The sequence below is a fragment of the Fimicolochytrium jonesii genome (assembly GCF_025526975.1).
Source record: "Fimicolochytrium jonesii strain JEL569 chromosome Unknown EV422scaffold_41, whole genome shotgun sequence".
Lineage (NCBI taxonomy): Eukaryota > Fungi > Chytridiomycota > Chytridiomycetes > Spizellomycetales > Powellomycetaceae > Fimicolochytrium > Fimicolochytrium jonesii.
The window spans coordinates 195,392-216,691 of record NW_026515708.1 but is presented as its reverse complement, the minus strand read 5'-3'; the positions used below and the strand labels follow the sequence as shown (position 1 = coordinate 216,691).

Below are 21,300 nucleotides of genomic sequence, written 5' to 3'. Positions count from 1 at the left end.
CGCTGGGAAATTTTGTTGCATTCTTGAGCAGCGTCGGCTTGCTGGGTATCCTGGCCGCTGCAGTGTTCACCAGAATTTACGTCAAACGGAAAGTCGTCAAAGCCGCCAGTCCGATCTTCCTTGGCCTGATCTTATTGGGTCTTGCCTTGACCTTCATCTCGAACCTGTTCTACGCTGGTCCCGTCACCCGAGCCAGCTGTATAGTTGCACCCGCCCTTCTCGCCATCGGCTTTTCGCTATCGCTGGGGAGTCTCTGCATTTAGAACCTCCGCATCTACTACATTTTTAACAATCCGAGGCCATCCAAAAAGGCACTGAAAGATATGCGATTGTTACAGGCGACGGTCCCGCTTGTTCTGATTAATGTAATCATGGTCGCTGTCTGGGGCGCCGCTTCCCAAGCGGGACCACCGCCATGCCGTGTAGGCTCAACTTGCCGGTGAAAGGGAGATCCGAGCCCTCCGGGCCGAAGTCGCGGCCATGAGGGCGCAACTCCGAGCCCTCCAAGGCGCCGCCGGACCCTCCGCCTCCTCGTCGTCGTCCTCGTCCTCTTCCGCCGCCGCCGGTCCCTGCGCCTCCTTGTCCTCCTCCTTGTCCTCCTCCGCCAGACCGTCGGCCTCCTCGTCCTCGTCCTGCTTCCCCGCCGCCGCCTCCGCCATCGCCGGACCCCCCGCGGTGATCGCGGTGTATGCTCCTCCTCCTCCTTCCACCCCACACCCCACCACCACCATCCCGCCGACCTCCACACCCGCCACCCAACTCCCCCCCACCACCGACACCACCCCCCCACACCAACATAGCGATGAGGCCGTAGCTCGTAGTTGGCTCTGTGCACGTTCTACAGATGTGACCTCGTTGAGTCGCAATTGATACAGGTCAATCCCCTAGAGATGGACTTGCCGTACAAGTGCGTTGCGGGATATGGAGAAAAATCAACCGTGATGTCATGATGCATCTCTCCAAACCCGTGTCTGAGCAAGCCTGGAAAGCTTGGGCATCGGCTCCTCAAACCGAACAGGTCTTACTATGCCGCATCCCTGGGGGGACTGCCAGTTCAAAGCTCCCGCCAACGACCCGTTGCGTTTCATCCTTGCGGCCCTTCGCTCCAGACGATGCTACGGGACGATTCTTGGATGGTCGATCCCGTGGCAAAAGCGGCTGCTCTCAAAAAGAAGGGAGAGGAACTGCGTAGTACCCGTCCGGCCGATCATTTCTCAAGCGAGAACCAGCGTCGTCGACAGCTCCTTGCTGTAAGCCGTGCTTTGGCCGCTGGTGCCGGTGATCCTCTGAACCAACAACTTGCCGACTGCGAAGGCCGCGAGGTGGTTTTGCGTTCCAATGGCGAGGTTTTGGTGTTCTGCCCGAGAAGATATGGCCAGTGGAGATGAAACTCGCCGTCGGAACGTAGAACCACCTCGCGGCGGCCTTCGCAGTCGGCAAGGTGTTGGTTCAAAGGATCACGTCGTACGCAACAATGAATGGGAGCGACTTCAAGAAGGTTCGGGAGATCATTTTTGAGGGGTTCAACCAGGTCACTCCGGAGTCTTGGAAACAGAAAGTCGAACGAGCGGTGTCGTGGGAGGCCTGGTTTATCAAGAATAAGCATGTGGCAACAAATGAGTAGATTGAACTGTCGATGCCAAACAACATGATAGATAATCAAGTGGGATGATGAAGTGACGATAGCGAGCCGGAGGCCGTGTCGGATGAAGCCATTGCAGATTTGCTGACGGAGGACAGTCTGTTGGGGGAAGATGAAGAGGTGGAATGAAATCTCAGAGCTGCGTCTTATGCAGAGCTTGAGGCTGAGGGGTTTTGACTTTATTACATATGCACCTTGTAGCCAGAATGCTGTTATACGTTCCTCATCATATGCTTGTTCATGTCTATCTTGTCCTTTTGGGGAAAAAGGTTTACGGCTTTGGGGAAAACAGAGACGGCGGCGGACAACCTAGGTAGCTCTGCAAAGCTGTCATTCCGCAGCCGGCGAGTGCCCTTGAAGCTCTTACGACTGTTGAGTTGGGTCGAGTATGCTGTCCTGATCCATAGGAATTCTATACGCCTTTGGTTGGTCACACTCGGCAGACTACCAATGGAAAGAATCCATATTATTTGGTTAATGAAGAGAAGAGAAAGTAAGAAAAAGGAAGCCATGCATGTCCAACATAAGGTGAGTCCAGAATACACTATTTCCGGCGAACGTGTCTGGTCACGCTGCCTTGACACCACCTGTGTCCGTAGTCTCTCGTCCCCACAGTGACCCAGATCCGGCGCGTTCGATGCCAAAAATTTTCAGGCTTGATTACTGATCGGTAGGAGGAGAAGCTGAGGCTCCAGAAATGCCGTCAGCGTCGCCCGTCTTCTGATTGGGAGCAGGAGAATGAACCCCTACGTCGGAAAAAGCGAGTGTCGCCGACTTCTTAGCGATAGGCTGCTTGAGAATGGACGAGCCTTCGGCCACCGAGCCCGCTGTGTTGCTTTGGACGGCACTGAGGGGCAGGGCCGCTTCACCAGAACTGGTCGCTGTGTTGCTTTGGACGGCACTGAGGGGCAGGGCCGCTTCACCAGAACTGGAGGGCGTATGTGGTGCGGATACTTTAGGGAAGACTTCGGGTAAGGAGTCAACGTGCTGAAGGTACTCGCAAAACCTGTTAACTGCGGCAGTCATTTTGTGCAGGTGGGAGGGTCGGAAACACGCATGTCGGTTTGAATCATTTTTTGTTGTCGGCTTAGCAGTTGTCCCTCCTGCATTCGAAGCAACTTCTGGCTTGTCGTTCTCACTCGGCTTCGGTGACTTTTGCGAATTACTGCTTTCCTTTTCCTTCTTCGCCGTCCCTTTCTGTGTCTCGGCCTTCTTCGGCTCCTGTTTCTCACCCGCCTTCCTTCGCTTGTCCTCTAAGCCTTTTTTTGATAAACTCCCAAAATAGGCGTGCGGATTCCTCTCACAGAGTTGGGGATGATGGCAGATATTCAATATAGCATGGGTAGGCTTCAGCAATTCTTTTTTAAGTTCCTGGTCAAAGTGGTCAGAGTCCATGATCGACAGGGGCTTTGTCGAATACGGCCAACACCGATAAGGACGCATGGTGGCGAAAGGTATTACGCCCTTTCGCGGCTTGTCGGGGCAGTCCAGCGGGAAGTCTTCGTCATCTTTCCCGAGTGCCTGAAACTCATACATCAAAGAATAGAATGTTCCGCTGTTGTAACGAAGGAACCAGCAGGCGTCTGTTTCGAGTTTACCCTCCGCATTGAGACACTCAGCAAACACCAAGGCTTTGCGCAGGATTTCCCATCTTTTGCCTTTGGTTCCTGTAGAGATCATGCGAATGATGTGTTCATCGTATTTCGATGTTGGTAGCTGAGTCAAGCTCTGTGGCAGCGCGAGCTCAAGACGACCGCTCGCATACGGAATTTCTTCCGGTTCGTCCAAATACTCTCGCTGCTTTTGTTTTGCAACCAGATACTTTCTCTGATAGTCCGGAGTCTCCGTCAGCTTCTGGCGAAGGTTCCGGACCTTGGAAACATCGAATTCGTCGGTGGTGCAGTATTGATCCAAGTCAGCTTTCAGGTTATCAGGAAACAACTTCATTTCTTCGTCAACCCACGCGGCTACTTCCGTGATAAGTTCCCAATCGTCACCACAGCTCTCCCGCTCTGTCAAGTATGCCTGGAGATACCCAAGGACCAGTGCCATCTCTGCATCTAACGGGTTTCGCTTAGCTTTCAAATCATCCAAGAGACGCACAAACGGGCAAGCCAGAAGGCGAGGCAGCGATATAGCCAGCGCTAAACGCTCGTCCCCCTTCCGACGAGCAATGACCATGTAGCCAAGATAGTGGGGCCCCCCCGCAACTTTTTTTGTGAATGTAATGGGCAAGCCACTATCTCCAGGCTGCCAGGGCTTGTCCCGACGAAACCGGGCGAAAACATTGTTGCAAGGGGAATTCTCGAGGTAAACACGGCCGCGTTCAGCAAACCATTGCGCATGTTGCTGTTGGCTAAAAAGATATTTCGCTTCCGCGTCCTGACGTGCAGGCTCCACATAACAGGATACCGAAGTCGTTGCCGGTTCCAGAAAGGAAAAGTCTACCTCTGTATCCGCTCCGCGGCCCAATCTGATGGCACAGGCTGCGTCCGCTTCGACGTGACCAGCACCGCAACTGAATCTGTCGGTGAAGGTGAAGCATTTCCCGTACGTTCCTTTAACGACAAAGGCATCTGGTTCCTCGACCTGGTAAAAGTACAGTCGTGGGCTTTGGGAAGCGTCCGGAAAGGGGGTAAACTTCAGGCGGGCCTGGAGCTCTTGCTTCTGAGCTTCGATCTCCACTGGTAACAAGCTGCCCCTTAAATCTAGGGAGTCAACGAGACGCTGTTTGATGCAAGCCTCCCCCTGCGAAATGGCTTGCTGCGGTTTGTGCTGAGCCTTCTTAGCAGGTTCGGACGCGATAACGACCTTGTCGGATGAGCCCAAAGACTCCTCTCCTTCGTCGATATCAAGTGCCGAGGAAGGATCACTGCTCGACGACGCAGCTGCCCGGGCCTGGACACCCGCTCGACCAGCAGGGGTCTTCCTAACGACCCTGACTTTCTTCGACGTTTTATCTCCCTCGTCGAGACTGATACCGGTTAAGTCCGAAACGAAGGTAGGAGTGGCGACAGTGACAACTGCGGTGACCTCGGGAGCGGAGGATTCCATCGAGCAGACGTTGCAGGAAGCGAGCGATCACTATCGAGATTCTGCGTTACGAGAATAACGAGAAGACGAGTTGAAGAAAAGAAGAAAAGAAGAACGAGGTGTCGAGAAGGTCCTTTTCTTCCGCTACACGCTCAAAGGTCTCGCCACCCTGAGATCTTATCCCCACATGGCATTTACCCGGACACCGGGTGGAAGTAAGGCGTAAATGAATTCATGCGCCACCCACGCGTCCATCACACGTTATACACGCATAGACTTTTTTCCATCTGGCGCCCATGTGCATTCACGTCTAGCGGTTTCCAAACCCAGCGGCTTCCACATGTACTTTGAGACCAGATGGTCTCCAGGCCAAGCAACAGGTGGCGGCCAGGTAGTTTCCATGTCCCACGTAGACTCTGGGTGGTTTTTGAAATGCATGAGGGATCCAGGTGGTTATTGGAACGGGTGGCGCTTATAAGTTGGCCAGCAGGTGGGGTCCACTTCCACTGCCAGGTTTTAGCTGCGATTGTGTTGGAAATCTGCGAAATTCCCTAAGTCCGAAAAAAGTCCCACTGTCATCATCGAGAAGTCGTCGTTGAGTGAGGGGAGTGGCCATTTTCCCACCAGCATTCCAATCTTGCAAGATTGCTCGATGTCGACAGCGGCAACGACGAGGCACCACAACGACGACGACGGCGACGACGACCCAGTGTCCGTGTGCTTCTCCTTCCGCAAGCTTCATTCCCACTTTCCCTGTTACTTTTTGCAATCTTCCCACGGCGTTGCAATCTTCCCACGGCATGGCCGGCCAACGTTGCGAAGTTTGCGAGTCCATATTCTCCAGCGGGAGCGCATACCGCCGACACCTCTCCAGTCGCCGACACCTTGACAACGCTCAGAATGCGGCAGATCGCGCCGACGAGCTGGCAAGGGTTGCTCACGCACTCACTGCGTTCGAGAACGGCGACGGGTTTGAGCCAGAAACGTGGGAATTTATTGTTAGATCACAGCAGTCGGAGATGGAGGGGGTGGTCGTGTTGAAAACGAATTGATGCTCTACAAGACTGCCGCGAGCTCAAATTTCCCCCATCGACAGAAAGGTTCATTTACTCCTCGTGGTCGTGAATCGAGGGGTCTCTGGGTCTTGACTTTTACCCCCTTCCTATCTGTACTCCCCCGCGCACAATTTACGCTACATGTTTTGCACTCGCAGTTTCCGTTCACCTCTGTTTCCCTATGTGCTGTTTACTGCCTTTCGGTCCCTAGCTATATAGGCGGCGGGTACATGATCCGCTCCCCCGTCCTATTCACAACCCCCGTCGTCGGCAGCACATGTCCCGTCACACCCCCAGCACCCAGTGGATCCGCTCTCCCTCCGCTCTCGCTCCTGTTCCGTGTACGTTGCGCATGCGGGTGGGCGATGGTTGGCGAGCGTGGCGAGGGTATGGATGATGATGCGGAGGTGGGGGGGTTGGGGGTGAACCGGATTTCTTCCGAGCTGCCCATGCGGTGGCTGATGCCTGCTGCTGCTGCTCCTGCGGAGGTGGAGGTGGGGCCATTTTCCCGGCGGGTGTACGAGGATATGTGGTTGGCCGAGGATGTCGATGAGGGTGATGGTGCAGCGGATTTGGCGGCGCGTGGGACTACGACCTGGCCATGGCGGATGTCGGCGTTGCTGCCCCATTGCAGGGATGGGAGGGAGGGTGCCGGTTGTGATGTTGGTGTTGGGTTCGCTGGTGCTGCCACTTCGGGTTTTGCTGTCGTTGCTGTAGGCGCAGGGGCGGATGGCGCAGTTGCAGTGGGAGCCGCTGTTGACGCGGAAGCAAGGGCAGATGTAGTGCTACGAGTCTTGTCCACATCGACATCGCCATCCGCATTTGCGTTGTTTTGCACCGGCGTCGCGGTAGCCCTGTTCCCAGAACCATCCGGCGTATGCTCGGAATCATGCGTCTGCTCCGTACACTCACTGTCCAACACCTCCAAAACCCCGCGCATACTTCCCAAAACGCTCCTCAAAGAAGCGTCCCTGTCGTCCTTCCCCGCCACTTCCGTTTTCCCTTCCTGTTCCGTATCTCCCAGCAGAGCCGTCAACTCCCTAATACATCCCGCCACCTTCTCAGCCAACCGCCGATCCCTCTCCGTCACCCATTTCAATCGTTCCTTGAATCTCGCTTCCCCTCCATCCTTAGCTCCGGCCGCATTGATACCCCCGGCCGGCGTGACAGTATCGCCATCGTGTACCACCTCCTTCTTCGGCGCGTTCCCGCCCACGGCTCCTGTGCTATTCTGCCGGACCGGGCTGGATGGGGTATGCTGCACCCACGGGACGTTACGTTTCTTCCTGTGTTTCTCCATGACCTGATTCAAGGCCTGCGGGCCTTGAGATGAGGGTGACGGCGAGGTGAAGGTTGGCGATGATGCGGGAAAGGAGAACGATACGGAGTTGGTCGGCGAGTTGAAGGTGTCGGAGGATGCTGTTTGTAGGGCCAGATCGGCGAACTTGTCGCGGAGGTGGCGGGCGGTGCGGATGAGCTGTGTGACGGTTGCCAGGGATGTGATGGGGAGTTTCATGAGGGTGTGCAGGGTCCAGGAGTAGTCCTTCCCTATAACTGCGAGAGCGATTAGAAGAGATGCAGTCGATCACAAGGAGCTTCTCTCGGTGCCACCCCACTCACGATCATCCTTCAAGTAAAGCAAAAGCGCGACGCATATCCACTCCACCAGGCCCAGATTCGCGTCGTCAGCAAAGATCCCATCCCAGAGGTATATCAAGTCCGGTAAGGCGAACTCGCGGCCAAACAGGAGCCGAAACCACCGCAACCCATAAAGCTGCGGCTCGATCTGCTGTTTGTCGAGATGTTGGTACAGTTTGGGATCCAGGACGCGTAGGAGGTCGTTTTGGATCCGTCGGCAGATTGTAATTATTGGCACTTGTGGGATCTTTGCCTGTTTCGGAAAATAACAATTGAGAAAACTATATGAAGTCCCTAACGGGCTGTGGCTTATTTTACCTCCGACCGTCTACCGGACCCATACTTGTGTTTCGTCGGCATAACGCTGACATCCGCACCGACCTCAAACCAAGGTTTCGTTGACCGCATCAGACAGAAAAACATGACAGCAGTGTCATGTTCGATATATTCCGAGTCAAACGTCGCCGCGATAGTCGGGTCTAACCTGACGCGAAAGACAATGTGATCCCGTCAGCTAACAAGATCCTTTCCTGATCTTCCCAAAATCGGTGAGCCACACCGGCCCGCAATGAATTCGACGCATACTCGGCCTTTCCTGCGACATCGTCCGGGTCCAACGCGTCTCGTTTTACCACAAGGAGAATGGGAGCAAGCAGTTCATGCATGCCCTGTCGGTAGGAAACGTCCATGTTGAGTTTGCACCAGATGAAGAGAATGCCTGTCATCAGGTCTTGGGTGTCTTTCGATCGGAATGTGGGCTCGTCAGGAAACCTATGAGGCAGTGTGAGCCGGACGATAAGGTTTTCCAGTATGAAAATCGGTCGACGTACGTTCGCTCGACATCTGGAGGGAGATGCGAGATGAGCCATCGGCCCAAAGCGAAGTAGGCAATCAGCGTGGCGGACAATGACAGGCGAAACCTACCTTGGCGAATGACCTTTTGCAATTCTGCGTCTTTGAAATATTGCGTCCACGGACTCTAGCATCGCGAATAATTTCATTATCAGTTCTCTTCCGTCTGCCTCCCCGTTCCATCGCAAAATGGCGGCCCGTCTCCTCCTTCTCGGCGCTCCCCGCTCTTCAGTCCCCGTATTCAAATTCATCGACTAACCTCCTCAGCGGTGGACAAGGGATTGTTCAAAGTCCAATCGTTCGACGCTTTCGCCGCTGCATTCGGGTCGCTCATATATTTCGCCTTTAGGTCAGCATAACCCTGCCGTTCCTTCGCCAGGAGTAAGAGCCACGCATCCGGTGAAAGTGGCAGGAACTCGAGGTAGACCTGCCGGGAGCGTCGTAAGATCAGCCCAGGTAAGGCATCTTCGGCGACGTGGGTAGTTGCATCGCGATGATTACCCTCCAATAGAGACTCCGCAAGCTGTCATCTGTTATGTAGCCTGAAGTGCCTTTTGCTCGCACTCGTTCCAGCGACAGTAGTGGGTCGCCAAATAGATCTTGCCATCCTTGTCTATGATTGATGAAAAGGGAACCGACCCACGGTAAGTCGTGACTCGGATGTTGCGGTTTCCGCCCTCGTTTCCGACAAGTAGTAAACAAACGAGCAACTTCGTTCGCGTCAATGCATCCTGCTCCTAGCGCTCGCGGTACTGGAAATGCTCTAGAGCTTTTCCGACACTCGCAAAGCATTGCCTGTGCTCGGGGACCTGCCGTGATCTTGTCCGGATTACACTCCGTGTCGAAGATGCACCTTCCTCCCGGAACAAACGCGCGAGACATGTTTCACAGTCCCAAACGGCGTGAACTGGACTCCAGATGCAGTACAAACTGTCCTCGACTCCGATTCTTCCTTTCCTCAACAGCTACAGCCTCCTTACCTCAGTTCCTGTGCGGACCTCATCTTCGCCGGCGCGTCGCTTTAAGTCTTGTGAGGCGGAACAAGACGAAATTTGAGTTGAAGGTTTTTACTCACGCCCAAGAACAGGTTTATATTGGACGTTGAGCTTGAGTGAAAGCTATGGTTGAGAGGTCTCTGGGGTATGTGTCAGTCACTGTGCAGCGCAAGACGTGTCCCAGAGGCTGTCCCGCTCAGCTGTCCAGGGTTCGCCCGGATGGAGGTGACTCACGCAGACGCAAGCCACTCCGCGCCCCCCCCTGCGCCACTCGGGAAGACACGCGGGAGATGGCGCGCGCGATCATCACATCACATCAGCCATGAGGAACCCCTCCTGCGAAGACCACTCCCAAGTCCCCACGGCTGCAAGCATAGAAAAGAACAAGCTGTCTGGAGCCATAAGCTCGCAGTTATAAGTAGTAGGACATATATCAGGTATGCGTGCAGTCGCTCCCAACGTCTCGCTGCTGTCAGCCATCGGTTGCTCATCTGGGTGTTCTGCAGTAGTCAAAACGCTCGCCCCACGCTCAGCTTCAATACGCTCCCCACGATGACTACTTCAACCACCGCCCCTCACTTTTGGCTCAGAGCTGAGACAAAGAAGAACGAGAGACGGACCGCTCTTACACCCGACGTATGCAATAAGCTTATCCGCGACCACAGTTTTGCGATAACGGTCGAAAAGAGTACCGACAGGATTTTCGACATTGCCGAATATGAGAGGTGAGGACGGGAAGGGAGGACGTATGCGGACTGCCGGCGAGCGAAGAGGGGAGCAGGGATACTTGAGGACGAACGCAGTTCTACCGAGCGTGAACAGCGAGCAGTGATTGTGAGCGATGGCGAACGGTCGTGGTTTACGCGAGCAAAGCTAGCCCCTGTTTTCAATTGTTGCCGACAGCCACCGCTCGAGGGTGAGGGATGTGAGGGGCGTAAGCGACAGCGAATGGTCGTTCCACCACGGCTTGGTATCATGCGGTCCTTTTTCATTGCACATTACCCGATAATCTTTGTCACTCTTCAACTGTTCCTCACACTTCTCTTCTTATAGAATCGGCTGCAAGATTGCAGAAACGGGTTCATGGCAAACCAGCGCGCCTGCGGACGCGTATATAGTCGGCCTCAAAGAGCTCCCGGAAACCGACACGTCGCCGCTCTCCCACACTCACATCATGTTCGCCCACTGCTTCAAAAACCAACGCGATTGGGAAAAAGTCCTGTCCCGTTTCGACCGCGGGCACGGGACGCTGCTCGACTTGGAGTTTCTCAACGATCCCAAAACGGGCCGGAGGGTCGCTGCGTTCGGCTACTACGCCGGTTACGCGGGCGCCGCTCTTGGGCTAGATGTATGGGCCCATCGCCAGCTGGAAGGCGCAGACACGCCGTACCCGACCGTCAAGCCGTTCGAGAATGACGACGCTCTGATCACGCATATCAAAGGCCGTGTCCAGCAGGCCGTCAAGAAGAACGGCGGCCAGACACCCTCGGTGATGGTCATGGGCGCCCTCGGTCGCTGCGGATCCGGCGCCGTCGACCTCGCTCGCAAGATCGGCATCTCAGACGAGGCCATCATCAAATGGGACATCAACGAGACCAAGGCCGGCGGACCGTTCAAAGAGATTGTCGCGCACGACGTATTCGTCAATTGCATCTACTTGTCCAAGCCCATCCCACCCTTCCTCAACAGGGAGGTCATTGAAGCCGTCTCGGAAAAGGAGAGGAAGCTTCAGGTCCTTGTCGACGTGTCGTGCGATACTACCAACCCACATAACCCGATCCCGCTGTATGACCAGTCCACCACGTTCGATGACCCTGTCCTGACCGTCGAGTTTGCGTAAGTGATTCTACTTCTCGGGGGGACGTTAACACCACGGCGTTCACATTACAACCAATGAAACTCACACCTCACCTACTTTGACCCCAACAGCAAACCCCACCCCCCACTCTCCGTCATCACAATCGACCACCTCCCGACCCTCGTACCCCGCGAAGCATCCGAGATGTTCGCCACCGACCTCCTCCCCTCCCTCCTCCTCCTCAAAACAGACCGCAATGCACCCGTCTGGGCCGACGCGGAGAAGCTGTTCAAGGAAAAGCTGGCCGACGCGAGGAAGGAGCTGGCTTAGCTAGGGGCGATGTAGTCTACGGAACATTTTGGATATGGGACCGGAGGGAGTCCCGTCATGTCAGGACATACCCATGGGCGTCCCCTTGGCTTCGGCTATTTATTGCCTACGGGATGCAGGAGCGCGTCTACGGATGGAAAGAGGGGGCAAGGTTGTGGAACGGCGTAGATGGCAGACAGCAGACCACAGATATATTTAGGAGATAGAGCACATTTCATTCACCCTCTTACATTTCATGCTTTGGTGAAAGTTTGCATCATGAAAAAAAGCAAATCCCCGGACCCTGTAAAGCACAAGCGTTCTTGTCTCTTTTCATCGTGCCCTCAAATACATAAGAATTCGATCATGAACGTGTATGCACGATACAAACCATCTACAAAAGCGACCGCTGCAAGGCTGGGAGCCAGCACACCCGCTCACTCATCCTCCTCCTCCCACTTGCCCCGTTTCGCAGGCCGGCCCGATTCCGACCCACTCGCCCGCTTGTCGGCTTTCTCCTCGCCGCCCTCACTACTGTCATCGCTATCGCTATCATCATCATCCATCCCTCTCTTCTCCGCCTTTCCCGCCTCGGCCGCTTTCTCTCCCTCTCCCTCTCCCTCTCCATCCTCATCCTCATCCTCATCCTTGCTCTCACTATCCGACTCGATATCCGCCATCCTCTGCTTCCACTGATGCGCAACCGCCAACAACTTAAAGTTCGGCTTCTCGGTCTCGTCGTCCGGGAAGATATAGTCATAGTACTCCTCCCAGCCGCCGTTGGGGTTCTCGATCTCGTTGCCGTCGGCGTCGGTGGTGAGGACCGCGCGGCGCTTCTTGACGGCGCGCGGGAACCGGCGTTGGACGTCCGCGAGGTGGTTGGGTTCGCCGTCGTCGGCGGTGGGCGGCGTGGAGGGCTGGTGTTGGAGTTCAAAGTCGCGCCAGGATTCGAGGAGGATGACGCGTTCTTCTTTTGCGGTTTGTTGGAGGTGTTGTTGTTGGGCGGCGGTGGTGGTTTGGGTGGTTGTGTTGGTGGTGGCGAGCGCGCGCCGTTGGAGGGAGGTGTAGGCGCGGTTGAAGATTTTGCGCGCGGCGTCCAGGCGGGTTTCGCCGTTGTCAAGGGCTGTGGATTCAAAAGTGGCGTAACTGATCCAGACCTAGTATGTCATGGTGGTAGAGAGAAATGGTTAGCACATTTGTAATGGCAGCTTCCTACCCACCTCACAGATGGATACGTCTCTGGCTATGCGATGGGAACAACACCCAAGACCAGCGGAACCCACCTTGACATGTTCCGTCCTCTGCAACAAACGCTCATACAACGCCCTCGCCTTCGCCCACTCCTCTTCGCCAACCTCAAAATCAATATACCCCTTCCACAACACCTCAGGCATATCCAGCACAGGCTGGTCAACCGCAATCTCAAACACAGCCCTGCTCCGCTCCGAATCGCCCAACATGCGCTCGAGCTCCGCAAACTTGATCCACGCGTAGCAGTTGGCCGGGTTCCACTGGAGGTACTTCTCGTACAGGGCTCGGACGCGGTCAAACTCGCGTAGCTGGAGCTCGAGCTCGATGTAGCCTTTGAACAGGCGTTCTTTGGGTGCCATACCGATTGCTGTGCCGAGTGTCTTGCGTGCGGAGGCGAGGTCCATCTGGCGGACGAGGAATTTGGCGTACAGCAGCCATACTTTCGCGAATGTGAAGGATTTGTGCGGAATGATCTTTAGGCATTGTTGATAGACTTGTTTCGTTCGTTCGGCGTCCTGTAGTAAAATGCGAAGATCGTCAGAACTGGCCTTGTCTGAATGGTTTTCACTTAATGCGCTGTCTTGTGAACATACCTTTGCTTCAAGTTCCTCCCAGACCGCATAAAATATCCACAGATAGATGTATCTCCTCCAGAATCGCTTCTCATTTATTGGCGGGACGTTCGAGATGGCTCGCTCATACACGTCCCTTATTTTGTCGTGATCGCCTGATGTCTCTTCTAGCTTTGCATAATCGAACCACACGTCGTAATTCCTTGGATTCGCTGCTAGTTCCTACAGATACCCGCCGTGTCAGAAACAAAAGCCCGGCGTCCACCCAGCCCATAGAAATACCGCAACACCTACATCCTCGTAGCGAACTCTCCGCTTGCCGACCACGACATCCTCGATCCCCTCCTTGGCACCGTACTGCTTCTCAAACTGGGTATACACGTTGTAAAGATTCTCCGCTTGTCCCTTTGCAAGCTTTTGCAGGGCATATTTGTAGATGACGCGAGCCCGCTCGATTTCTTTCTGCCGCGTCTCGAACTTTGCGAATGAGACGTAGATATTTTGGTCGATAAAGTCGTCGCTGATTCGTTCTAAGCATTGCTCGTAGATCGCCCGTGCCCACTCTTCCAAAGCGGGAGGTGTCAGTCATGGAGTTCCATCTGTCCGCACGCCCCGCGGTGTGAGAAATTCATCATCCCTACCAGGCTTCCCTATCGACTCCTCAAACTTTGCCCACTTGATCCAGTTCGATGGTTGTGGATGCACGCCCACAAATCTCTTAAAGATATCCCTCGCCCTGTCCAGCTCTTTGTACCTCTTCTCCAGCTTCACATACGCCATCCACGCCGCTTCTGCAGGCTCCCACTTCATCCACCGCTCAAAGACTTGCCGCACACCCGCGACGTTGTCGAGGAGTTCTTCCATGTAGACGTACTTGTACCAGAAGGTGTCGACCCGAGGGAGCAAGCTGACGGCGCGATCAAAGATGTTACGAGCACGATTGATGTTTTTGTGCTTCATTTCCATCTCGGAATAGCGCAGCCAGAGCACTTGGTTGCGTGGGTCGATGTCAAGCGCTCGTTCCCATACTGATCGAGCCCTGCATGACCACGTGAGTTAGCTTCCTGCCGCTCATTCCCTTAACCTCTCTTTTTCACCACCAAGCCATTCCCTGTTGCACAAACGACGCACCTATCCATCTCCCCCTGCCCCTCCTCCCACACAGCATATTTGATCCAATTCCCCATGCCATGTTTATTCCGTCTAATTATATCCTCAAACTCCTTCCGTTTCCGCTCGCGGTGCTCGCTGAGTTCCTCAAAGTCGGCAATCTTCTGCGCGGCGACTTTCAAGGGCACTTCTTGCCGCTCGTTGGTCTCTCGCAGGATCTGCTCGGCGGTGATCTGCACATTTGCCGGGTTCTTGTTCTTGACCTGCGATTTGGAAAGGAAGGATTTTAAAGAAGGGGGGAAGTAGTCAGCATTGTACGAGGCGGGCGGAGGGCACATAAGGCGTTGAGATATTACCTTTACAGGTCTCGGTTGTCGCTCCATGTTGGGCGGGTTGCCGCTTCGTCCAGGGCTAATGTGCTGGATGAAAGGGGCGAAGTGGTGATCGACCACCTAGGCTTGGTGAGTGCGAAGCCGGACGCTTTTTACCAGAGACTAGATAAGCCGAATGTAGTGTTGCGAACAGCAATCCTGAGCGGGGTGTGTGTGCGTGAGTGCGGGTTGAGACTTGACGCTTCACCTGAAGTTTTGAGTAAGAAGTGGGGAAGACCGGAAGTTTGAGTAAGAAGTGGGGAAGACCGTTTGAGTAAGAAGTGGGGAAGACCTGAGGTTTGCGTAAGAAGTGGGACACAAAGACACCGCGCGTCGTGTTCTCATGCTCCCCTTAACCCCTCAGCTGAGAGCACCAGAAAGCAACGCAGGGCCAGTCAAGTTAGGAGCAAAACCCCCTCCCCCGCAGTGGGTTTCGATGAGAACCTTGCAAACTAGTAGCCCTTAACATTAATGGAAGAAACGCATCAGGGGAAAGGGACCAAGCGGTTACGTTGGGGGAAACAAAAACGCCAAAACATGACCCCACCAGGGGGAGTCGCTCAATAACATAGAAAGGACAAAATTTTTTCGTAGAGGGTTGTTGGGAAGGGGTATATGTAGGTGCCAAGAAAGAAGAAGGGGAGTCGGGAGGATCAAGCATGGAAATCAGATGATGGACCCTTCTGGGAAACATCTCCGGTTGATTGTATCCACGTTGAACTCCCATACGTTGCTTTCCATCCCTACACCAGGCGTAGAATGGGTTGTTAGGTAGCCGCTCAAATCATGAAAAGGAACGTCCATGTTTCGCTGACACACAAAAGACTCACCAACGAATATTGTCTTACTGCAAGGCGAGAAGCATATGCCAGAGATGTGCTGATCGCTAGAAGATGGGGCGACGCGGATCGTTTGGCGTTCGTTGAAACTGCGGGCGTCGACAACGTTCACATATGACATGTGCTAATGCAGGGAGATCGATTCATCAGTAACTTCGCTTTGGATGTAACCACCCGTGCTGTGGGGGGTACTCACCTCGCTGTACAGCAGAAGGTCTATCGACCCGGTTGGCGAGAACTTGACGGATCGACAAGCTCCTTTCACTTGTGGATTCTGGAGATACGATACGGGGAGAGACGTTTGATAAGTGTCTCTCCAAAAGATCCCAACCCTCAATGATGCATGGCACCGATCGACGTCACATACTTGCTTGGACCCCAGCTTGGCAATCTTCTCTGTGCTGCGGATATCCCATATACTGACGTATCCGTCCTGACTCGCCACTGCGAATCGTTCGGACGATTGATTCCATGCGCATGAGAAGCCAGCGTCGGTTGATGCTATGGAACCATCACGAGAGGTAAGTCAGTCGGACACGTTATACACACGTCGGAACAACAGAGAAACGGTGAACCAACCTGTCAGCGTGGCGATCTTCGAGTACGAGTCGGACGCCGAGATATCATAGAGAAACACCTGTGGCGAATCCCCCACAGCAATCATCTTCCGTCCATCAGGACTCACAGCTGCGTAGTTCACGGGTGTCGGAAGCTGGATCGTATGTACCCGCTGCATGCCTGGGAGCGAGTACACTTTGATCGTCTCGTCATTGTTGCAGATAAGCAGCCGGGTCCCTCCCAAATGTTGTGATATAGACATGGCGTTGTTGATTGCGCCGCCTACGGTGGTCTGTGCACACCAGTTGCTAGAGAGCTGGCGGACCATCAGTTGGCTTCGTGGCCCACCGGCTGCAAGAAAGCCTTGCCTACAAATTGACCCCGTGTTACTGAAATGTCCATTTTCAATCTCAGATGCTCTTCCATTCCTAGCCGCTCAACGTACCCCGTTGTTATGGAGGTCGGAGAGAACCCTAGATCTTTCAGAACGGGTGTGACCTGCTTTTGCTCGGTGTTATAGGAGTACACATTGTTTTGATTCACGTATATGAACTCCGACTTTGATGTGGGACAGGCGATCAAGTCCCGCAACTGCCTGTAACATGTTTTTGAGGAAGAGGTGAGAATGGCACAACCGACCCGTCATTTTCCACACCGCAAACAATTCGCCTCCCGAACAGGCGAAGGAAAGGTCAACCCACCAATGCTGTATGCTAGACCGCTGTGGATGCTTTCTCGCGTTCGGCTTCACGAACTGCACATCTTCCCTGAAAGGCGTACGAGATGCTTAGCGACAGCGTCCATATGCTGATGCACGTAGTGGAAGAACGTGAACTCACCGCATATAGATAGTCATCTCGAACAAGTAACTACTACGGAACTCCAAAAACTACTTCCACGCGACAAGGGTCTCTGCTCGGGGTTGAGGAACTCGTCCCGACCCGTCGGGAGTTTAGGGGAAAGGAGTGGTAGTTCTACGAGCCGCGAGAAGCGTAAGTAACGCGGGGATCGTGACTGTGTAAGGCCGAGGGGCTGCGACGTTGCGGGAATGGATGTCCTAATGTAGCTGCTACGATGGAAACGGCGTGAGATCAGGGTATGGTCGGACTGTGCGGCCACACAAGCAGAGGCAATGGGCTGCACTCTATTGTGAAATACTTACGCTTTGGGGAAACGGGACACCTAAAGGTTGCCGTGGAAGGATTGCTGAGAGAGTCTACGAGACTTTGGACAGGGTCGTTGCGTGACGAAGAAAGGAAATGGGCTTGAGGCGAGCTTTCTTTGCTCTGTAAAGTGGATTGGAAAATAAAGCAGGAGACACGGGAGGGTTGTATTGCCGCCAGGAAGAGAAGGGAGGGAGCTCAGAAGTTCAACACATTGGGTGGGAGGGCAAAAAGCCGAGCAAGGAGGAGCAATGTGTGGAGAAAGGCCAAGGGAGCGCGCAGATGACAAGACGCATCATCTCGCTCTCTTTCGCGCAATGCGTGCGTGACGGGCGGCAAACAAACAGACTTTACGCGTCGGAGAGCAGCCGCTGGGAAATGGAACGGAAGACAGAAGCGTGTGAGCTCGTGGAATCCCCTCAATAGCACAAGGAAAGGAGATGTGAACGTTGCAACGTTGCAACGTCGTAGTTTTCGCAAATTCGCCTTTTTCAGATGCAGCATCGTGCAAGAGCTTTCGAGGCGGGCTGGACCAGGGAGTCAGACCAAACCTCGAATGGCTCTTCAATCGCTGCAGAGACACCAGTGCTCCACACTTCCATGCCTCACTTATACGTAGGGATATATATACAGATGCAGGAGAGTCGTGTACTCTACATGTACAGTACAGTACGTATGGTCGTTCGAGGTGTCTCTGCTGGGAACAGAAGCAAAGATGTCACAATCGCGGACTTACGCGGACGCGGTCATGACAGAGCAGAAGAGCGTCTCAAGACTGGGTCTCATCAGACTGCTTATGCTTTGGAAACAGACTTGCCCTGGACAGCCCTTGATTAACGCACAACTGACACCAACGACCTAACCCATATGAACGGTGACCCTGCCATGTCTGCCATCGAAGAGAAGCTTGAGAAAGGCAAAGAGCAGAAGGACCGAGGCAACGGGGAATTCAAAAAGGGAAACCTCGTCGAAGGTAGGTGGGGCTCGAGGAACCAGCCATCTCCAAAACCCGCCACGGCCGAGAGCTCATCGGTAACCCTACATTGTTTCGTCTCGATAGCTTTGCGGTTCTATCACCATGTATGCGCTCTCAGGCAACTACACTAGATCACAAACCGTATACACAAAGCCCAGAAGCTGATGGAACAGGGGAGGAATTAACACGGACAACCGACTTTCTGGACAGGCAACGTTATATCTGAACGGTTTAGACAACGCCGGGGCGGCTGCTTTTGTTCCTTCGAAGCCATTGGAGGCTGGACAGAAGAAAGAGATCAAGGAGGTACGCGGGGACTAGTATATAAAGCAGGATACGGTGTACGGGCCCTAACGAATGGATGTCTCGGTAGACTTTGAACGCGTGCTACGGCAACATGGCTGGTAAGTCAAACCGTTTGCAGTACGGCCCTCAAACGTCATACCAAAGATATTCCTCGGCGCAGCCTGCTACCTGAAACAGAACAACTACGAAAAGTGCATCAAGACCTGCTCAAAGATCATCGACAGCGAGCCAACCGCCAAGGCCTATTTCCGTCGTGGTTTGTCCCATCTGGAATTGAACGCGGTTGAGGAGGCTTTGAAGGATCTGAAGAAGGCCGTTGAGCTGGCGCCACAAGACAAAGGCATCCGCGAAGGTCTCGCACGTGCACATGCGAAGGAGAAGGAGATGGATGAGAAGGACAAGGCAGCGTGGAGAGGGAAGCTCAAGCCGTGAAGCTGAGGATGTTGCATTTTGTATCGGAGGCACCTGTCTATGAACGCCGGCGTATTACTGTCTCATCTGTCGCTGTTCTAATTAGAGCAACGTGGTGGAGTGGGGTATTATATCTTGGGGATCGGCGGACCGAAGTCGGGAATAAGCAGAGTCTCGACGTCATTTCGCATCTCAACAGCATTTCCCTGATCCTTGCGCACTGTGATTCTTGGAGATGAAGACTGTATCTTAATTGTAAACTTGGGAAACGAAAACAATCCTTCGCCCTCTCAATTCGATCAAATTTTGGCAATCGCCGTTCAACAGCGTTCCAATGTCAAATGTCTTAATATTCACGATATGTAAAAAGGGGTGCAACGCAAGCAAACGACGGCTTTTATTGAGCCGCTACGAGCCCGGCGGGGTTTGTCGTTGACTGAGTGGAGATGATCAAGGGTTTGAAACCGAGCTCCTCAACAGGTATGGAGAATTCGGTCAATTTGGCTTCGTACGTCCGTATCATATCGTTATGCGCCTGTAGTTTCAATGACAACGGTTAACTTCAGGTCAGCGCAAAAAGTCCTTCTTTCGCAGAGCCTACCTTGGTGACTTTCGCCAAATCATACTGCAGTTCTTTGATCTGCCTATTCTTCGAGTCCAACACCTCCTCCAACCTTCTCGACAAGCCCGCAACCGCGGTCGGGTCCAAATTCGTCGCCTTGAGGATCTCATTCACTTGCAGATCCCGCTTCTCGATCAAGTCCCGCAGCGACTCGACCTTCTTCTCCAACACCAGGTTCTTGAAACCTGTCTTTTGCTGCACGCTGACAATGCGGTCCACGAACCCTTCATACAGCTCATCACGCTCCTTCTGGACCTGCCCGAACCGCTGCTCCAGCACCTCGTGTTCCCAAGACAATGCCTTGTGCCTGTCCTCGAGAATCTTCAACCGGGCCTTGGTGTCCCGAAGCAGCTGCTTGTCCTTGTCGTAGTTCTGCAACTGCCGTTTGAGTGCGTCGCATTCCGACAAAGCAGCCTGCAACGGCTCCGACAGCCGCTTGTTCTCCGAAGCAATATCCGCCATCTGCTTCTCATTCCGCTCCTCCTTCTTCTTCATATCCTCCACCTGCTCCTTCAACGAGTTGATCAACGCCAAGTTGTTCAACGTGATATCGTTATAGTAGTTCTTGATCTCCCCAAACGCCTTGTCGTGATTCTTCATCAACGCATTGATCTGCCCATTCTTGCGCTCCTCGATCTCATGCACCTCGTTCTTGCGCTTCAACTCCAAATCGTCCCTCACAACCTTCATCTTCTTCTCGTATTTGGCATGCAGCTCCTTTGCCCGCCGCTCAAAGTCGTTGCGCATGCGCGTGATCTCCTCGTCGTGCTTTTGCTTGAGGTTCTTGACGATGTCCTCGTGGGAGAGTTCGAGCTCCTTCAGCTCGAGCTTTAATGCCCGCTTGTCCCGCTTCAGCTGCTGTTCGCGGCCAACGTGCTCCTCTTGGTCGATCTGGAGTGCGCGTTCGGAGTCGGCTTGGAGATGGGCGACGTTGTTTTGGTATTCGTAGAGTAGGTGCTTCACTTTTTGTTTGTAGACCTGTGGTTCGCGGGACAGATTCGTGAGATGTGTTTTCGATCGCACAGCGGGTGAGAGTGTGGAGTGGATTCATTCGTACCTTGATTTCTACTTGATGCTTTTCCTCCAACTCTTCCAGCTCTCGGTCCTTGTTCAGAAGTTCCGCTTTGCTTTGCGCAAATTCGTTTTTGGTGATCTCCCAGAAAGACGTTATCTTGTCCTAAACAACGTCGTGACGACGGCCGAACATTGTTTCAGTACATGGAGCCAATCTACTGTCCGCCCGCAGCAGCGTCCACAATGGAACCGCCTCCCATCCTCACCCGCTCCAACTGGAAGTAATTCCTCTCCTCCCGCTCAGCCGTAAGCTCCTCCGTCAATTTCTTGATCTCTTCCTCAAGCTCCGTCTTGGATTTGCCTCCCTCGCCCGCGGCGCCGGCATCGGCCGCTGCCGCGGCGCCTTTGCTTTTGGCTGTCCCGGCTCTTGACCCTGTTTTTTTCGATCGCGCTGACATGGAATGTACGGGCTAATGAGGTAGCTTGACTTTGCGGAACGGGATATTTTCACGGAACTGTAGGGTGGAACGTCGCCGCTGTGTGGGGGAGTGGCTTTCGGAGCGGAATGGCCATCCTGTCAATCCTAGAAATAGAATGCGGGCTTTGTGAAATTGGGATTACGTGAGCATGTGTCACTTAGTTTAGAAACCTTTTGCTCCTGGCATCAACATTAGTCGGTAGGCTAGAAGTGAATGAGTACAGCTGCATAGGTCCGCCGATGTGTGATGCATGTAAAGTACGAACGAAGGGCCAATTGCAGATGCGCAAACATTTCGTACAGCCCA

General features: G+C 53.9%; 8 protein-coding genes across 8 annotated transcripts; 3 read left to right on the top strand and 5 right to left on the bottom strand.

Moving 5' to 3' along the window:
- Nucleotides 1-428: 428 nt before the first annotated feature.
- Nucleotides 429-731, bottom strand: EV422DRAFT_572172 (uncharacterized protein; the record flags this gene model as incomplete). Its single annotated transcript, XM_053073080.1, has 1 exon — nt 429-731. One exon carries the CDS (start codon nt 729-731, stop codon nt 429-431), a length of 303 nt encoding a protein of 100 aa, XP_052921077.1.
- A 1,214-nt stretch (nt 732-1,945) lies between these two features.
- Nucleotides 1,946-4,842, bottom strand: EV422DRAFT_333779 (uncharacterized protein). The gene is made up of 2 exons (XM_053066374.1): nt 2,230-4,842; nt 1,946-2,086 (listed from the first exon to the last, which is right to left on the bottom strand). The coding sequence occupies exon 1, from the start codon at nt 4,694-4,696 to the stop codon at nt 2,303-2,305; it is 2,394 nt and encodes a 797-aa protein (XP_052921076.1). The 5' UTR covers nt 4,697-4,842; the 3' UTR covers nt 1,946-2,086; nt 2,230-2,302.
- Nucleotides 4,843-5,941: 1,099 nt separating this feature from the next.
- EV422DRAFT_510107 (rab-GTPase-TBC domain-containing protein) lies at nt 5,942-9,102 on the bottom strand (the record flags this gene model as incomplete). Its single annotated transcript, XM_053068897.1, has 9 exons — nt 5,942-7,284; nt 7,351-7,621; nt 7,750-7,852; nt 7,954-8,139; nt 8,199-8,211; nt 8,293-8,347; nt 8,480-8,647; nt 8,722-8,828; nt 9,030-9,102. 9 exons carry the CDS (start codon nt 9,100-9,102, stop codon nt 5,942-5,944), a joined length of 2,319 nt encoding a protein of 772 aa, XP_052921075.1.
- A 135-nt stretch (nt 9,103-9,237) lies between these two features.
- On the top strand, nt 9,238-11,427 carry EV422DRAFT_333926 (uncharacterized protein). Its single transcript, XM_053066377.1, has 5 exons — nt 9,238-9,360; nt 9,424-9,652; nt 9,725-9,940; nt 10,269-11,051; nt 11,145-11,427. The coding sequence occupies exons 2-5, from the start codon at nt 9,435-9,437 to the stop codon at nt 11,341-11,343; spliced, it is 1,416 nt and encodes a 471-aa protein (XP_052921074.1). The 5' UTR covers nt 9,238-9,360; nt 9,424-9,434; the 3' UTR covers nt 11,344-11,427.
- Nucleotides 11,428-11,759: 332 nt separating this feature from the next.
- Nucleotides 11,760-14,638, bottom strand: EV422DRAFT_572167 (uncharacterized protein; the record flags this gene model as incomplete). Its single annotated transcript, XM_053073079.1, has 7 exons — nt 11,760-12,479; nt 12,606-13,088; nt 13,167-13,367; nt 13,440-13,708; nt 13,787-14,184; nt 14,277-14,518; nt 14,612-14,638. The coding sequence occupies 7 exons, from the start codon at nt 14,636-14,638 to the stop codon at nt 11,760-11,762; spliced, it is 2,340 nt and encodes a 779-aa protein (XP_052921073.1).
- Nucleotides 14,639-15,046: 408 nt separating this feature from the next.
- On the bottom strand, nt 15,047-17,326 carry EV422DRAFT_333533 (WD40-repeat-containing domain protein). Its single transcript, XM_053066372.1, has 8 exons — nt 17,186-17,326; nt 16,863-17,092; nt 16,725-16,790; nt 16,469-16,618; nt 16,045-16,391; nt 15,833-15,966; nt 15,662-15,739; nt 15,047-15,589 (listed from the first exon to the last, which is right to left on the bottom strand). Exons 2-8 carry the CDS (start codon nt 16,877-16,879, stop codon nt 15,293-15,295), a joined length of 1,089 nt encoding a protein of 362 aa, XP_052921072.1. The 5' UTR covers nt 16,880-17,092; nt 17,186-17,326; the 3' UTR covers nt 15,047-15,292.
- Nucleotides 17,327-17,943: 617 nt separating this feature from the next.
- Nucleotides 17,944-19,203, top strand: EV422DRAFT_547320 (uncharacterized protein). Its single transcript, XM_053071595.1, has 5 exons — nt 17,944-18,159; nt 18,247-18,266; nt 18,373-18,468; nt 18,536-18,566; nt 18,629-19,203. Exons 1-5 carry the CDS (start codon nt 18,054-18,056, stop codon nt 18,898-18,900), a joined length of 525 nt encoding a protein of 174 aa, XP_052921071.1. The 5' UTR covers nt 17,944-18,053; the 3' UTR covers nt 18,901-19,203.
- On the top strand, nt 19,114-20,513 carry EV422DRAFT_333430 (uncharacterized protein). Its single transcript, XM_053066371.1, has 2 exons — nt 19,114-19,359; nt 19,446-20,513. The coding sequence occupies exons 1-2, from the start codon at nt 19,326-19,328 to the stop codon at nt 20,333-20,335; spliced, it is 924 nt and encodes a 307-aa protein (XP_052921070.1). The 5' UTR covers nt 19,114-19,325; the 3' UTR covers nt 20,336-20,513.
- Nucleotides 20,514-21,300: the final 787 nt, after the last annotated feature.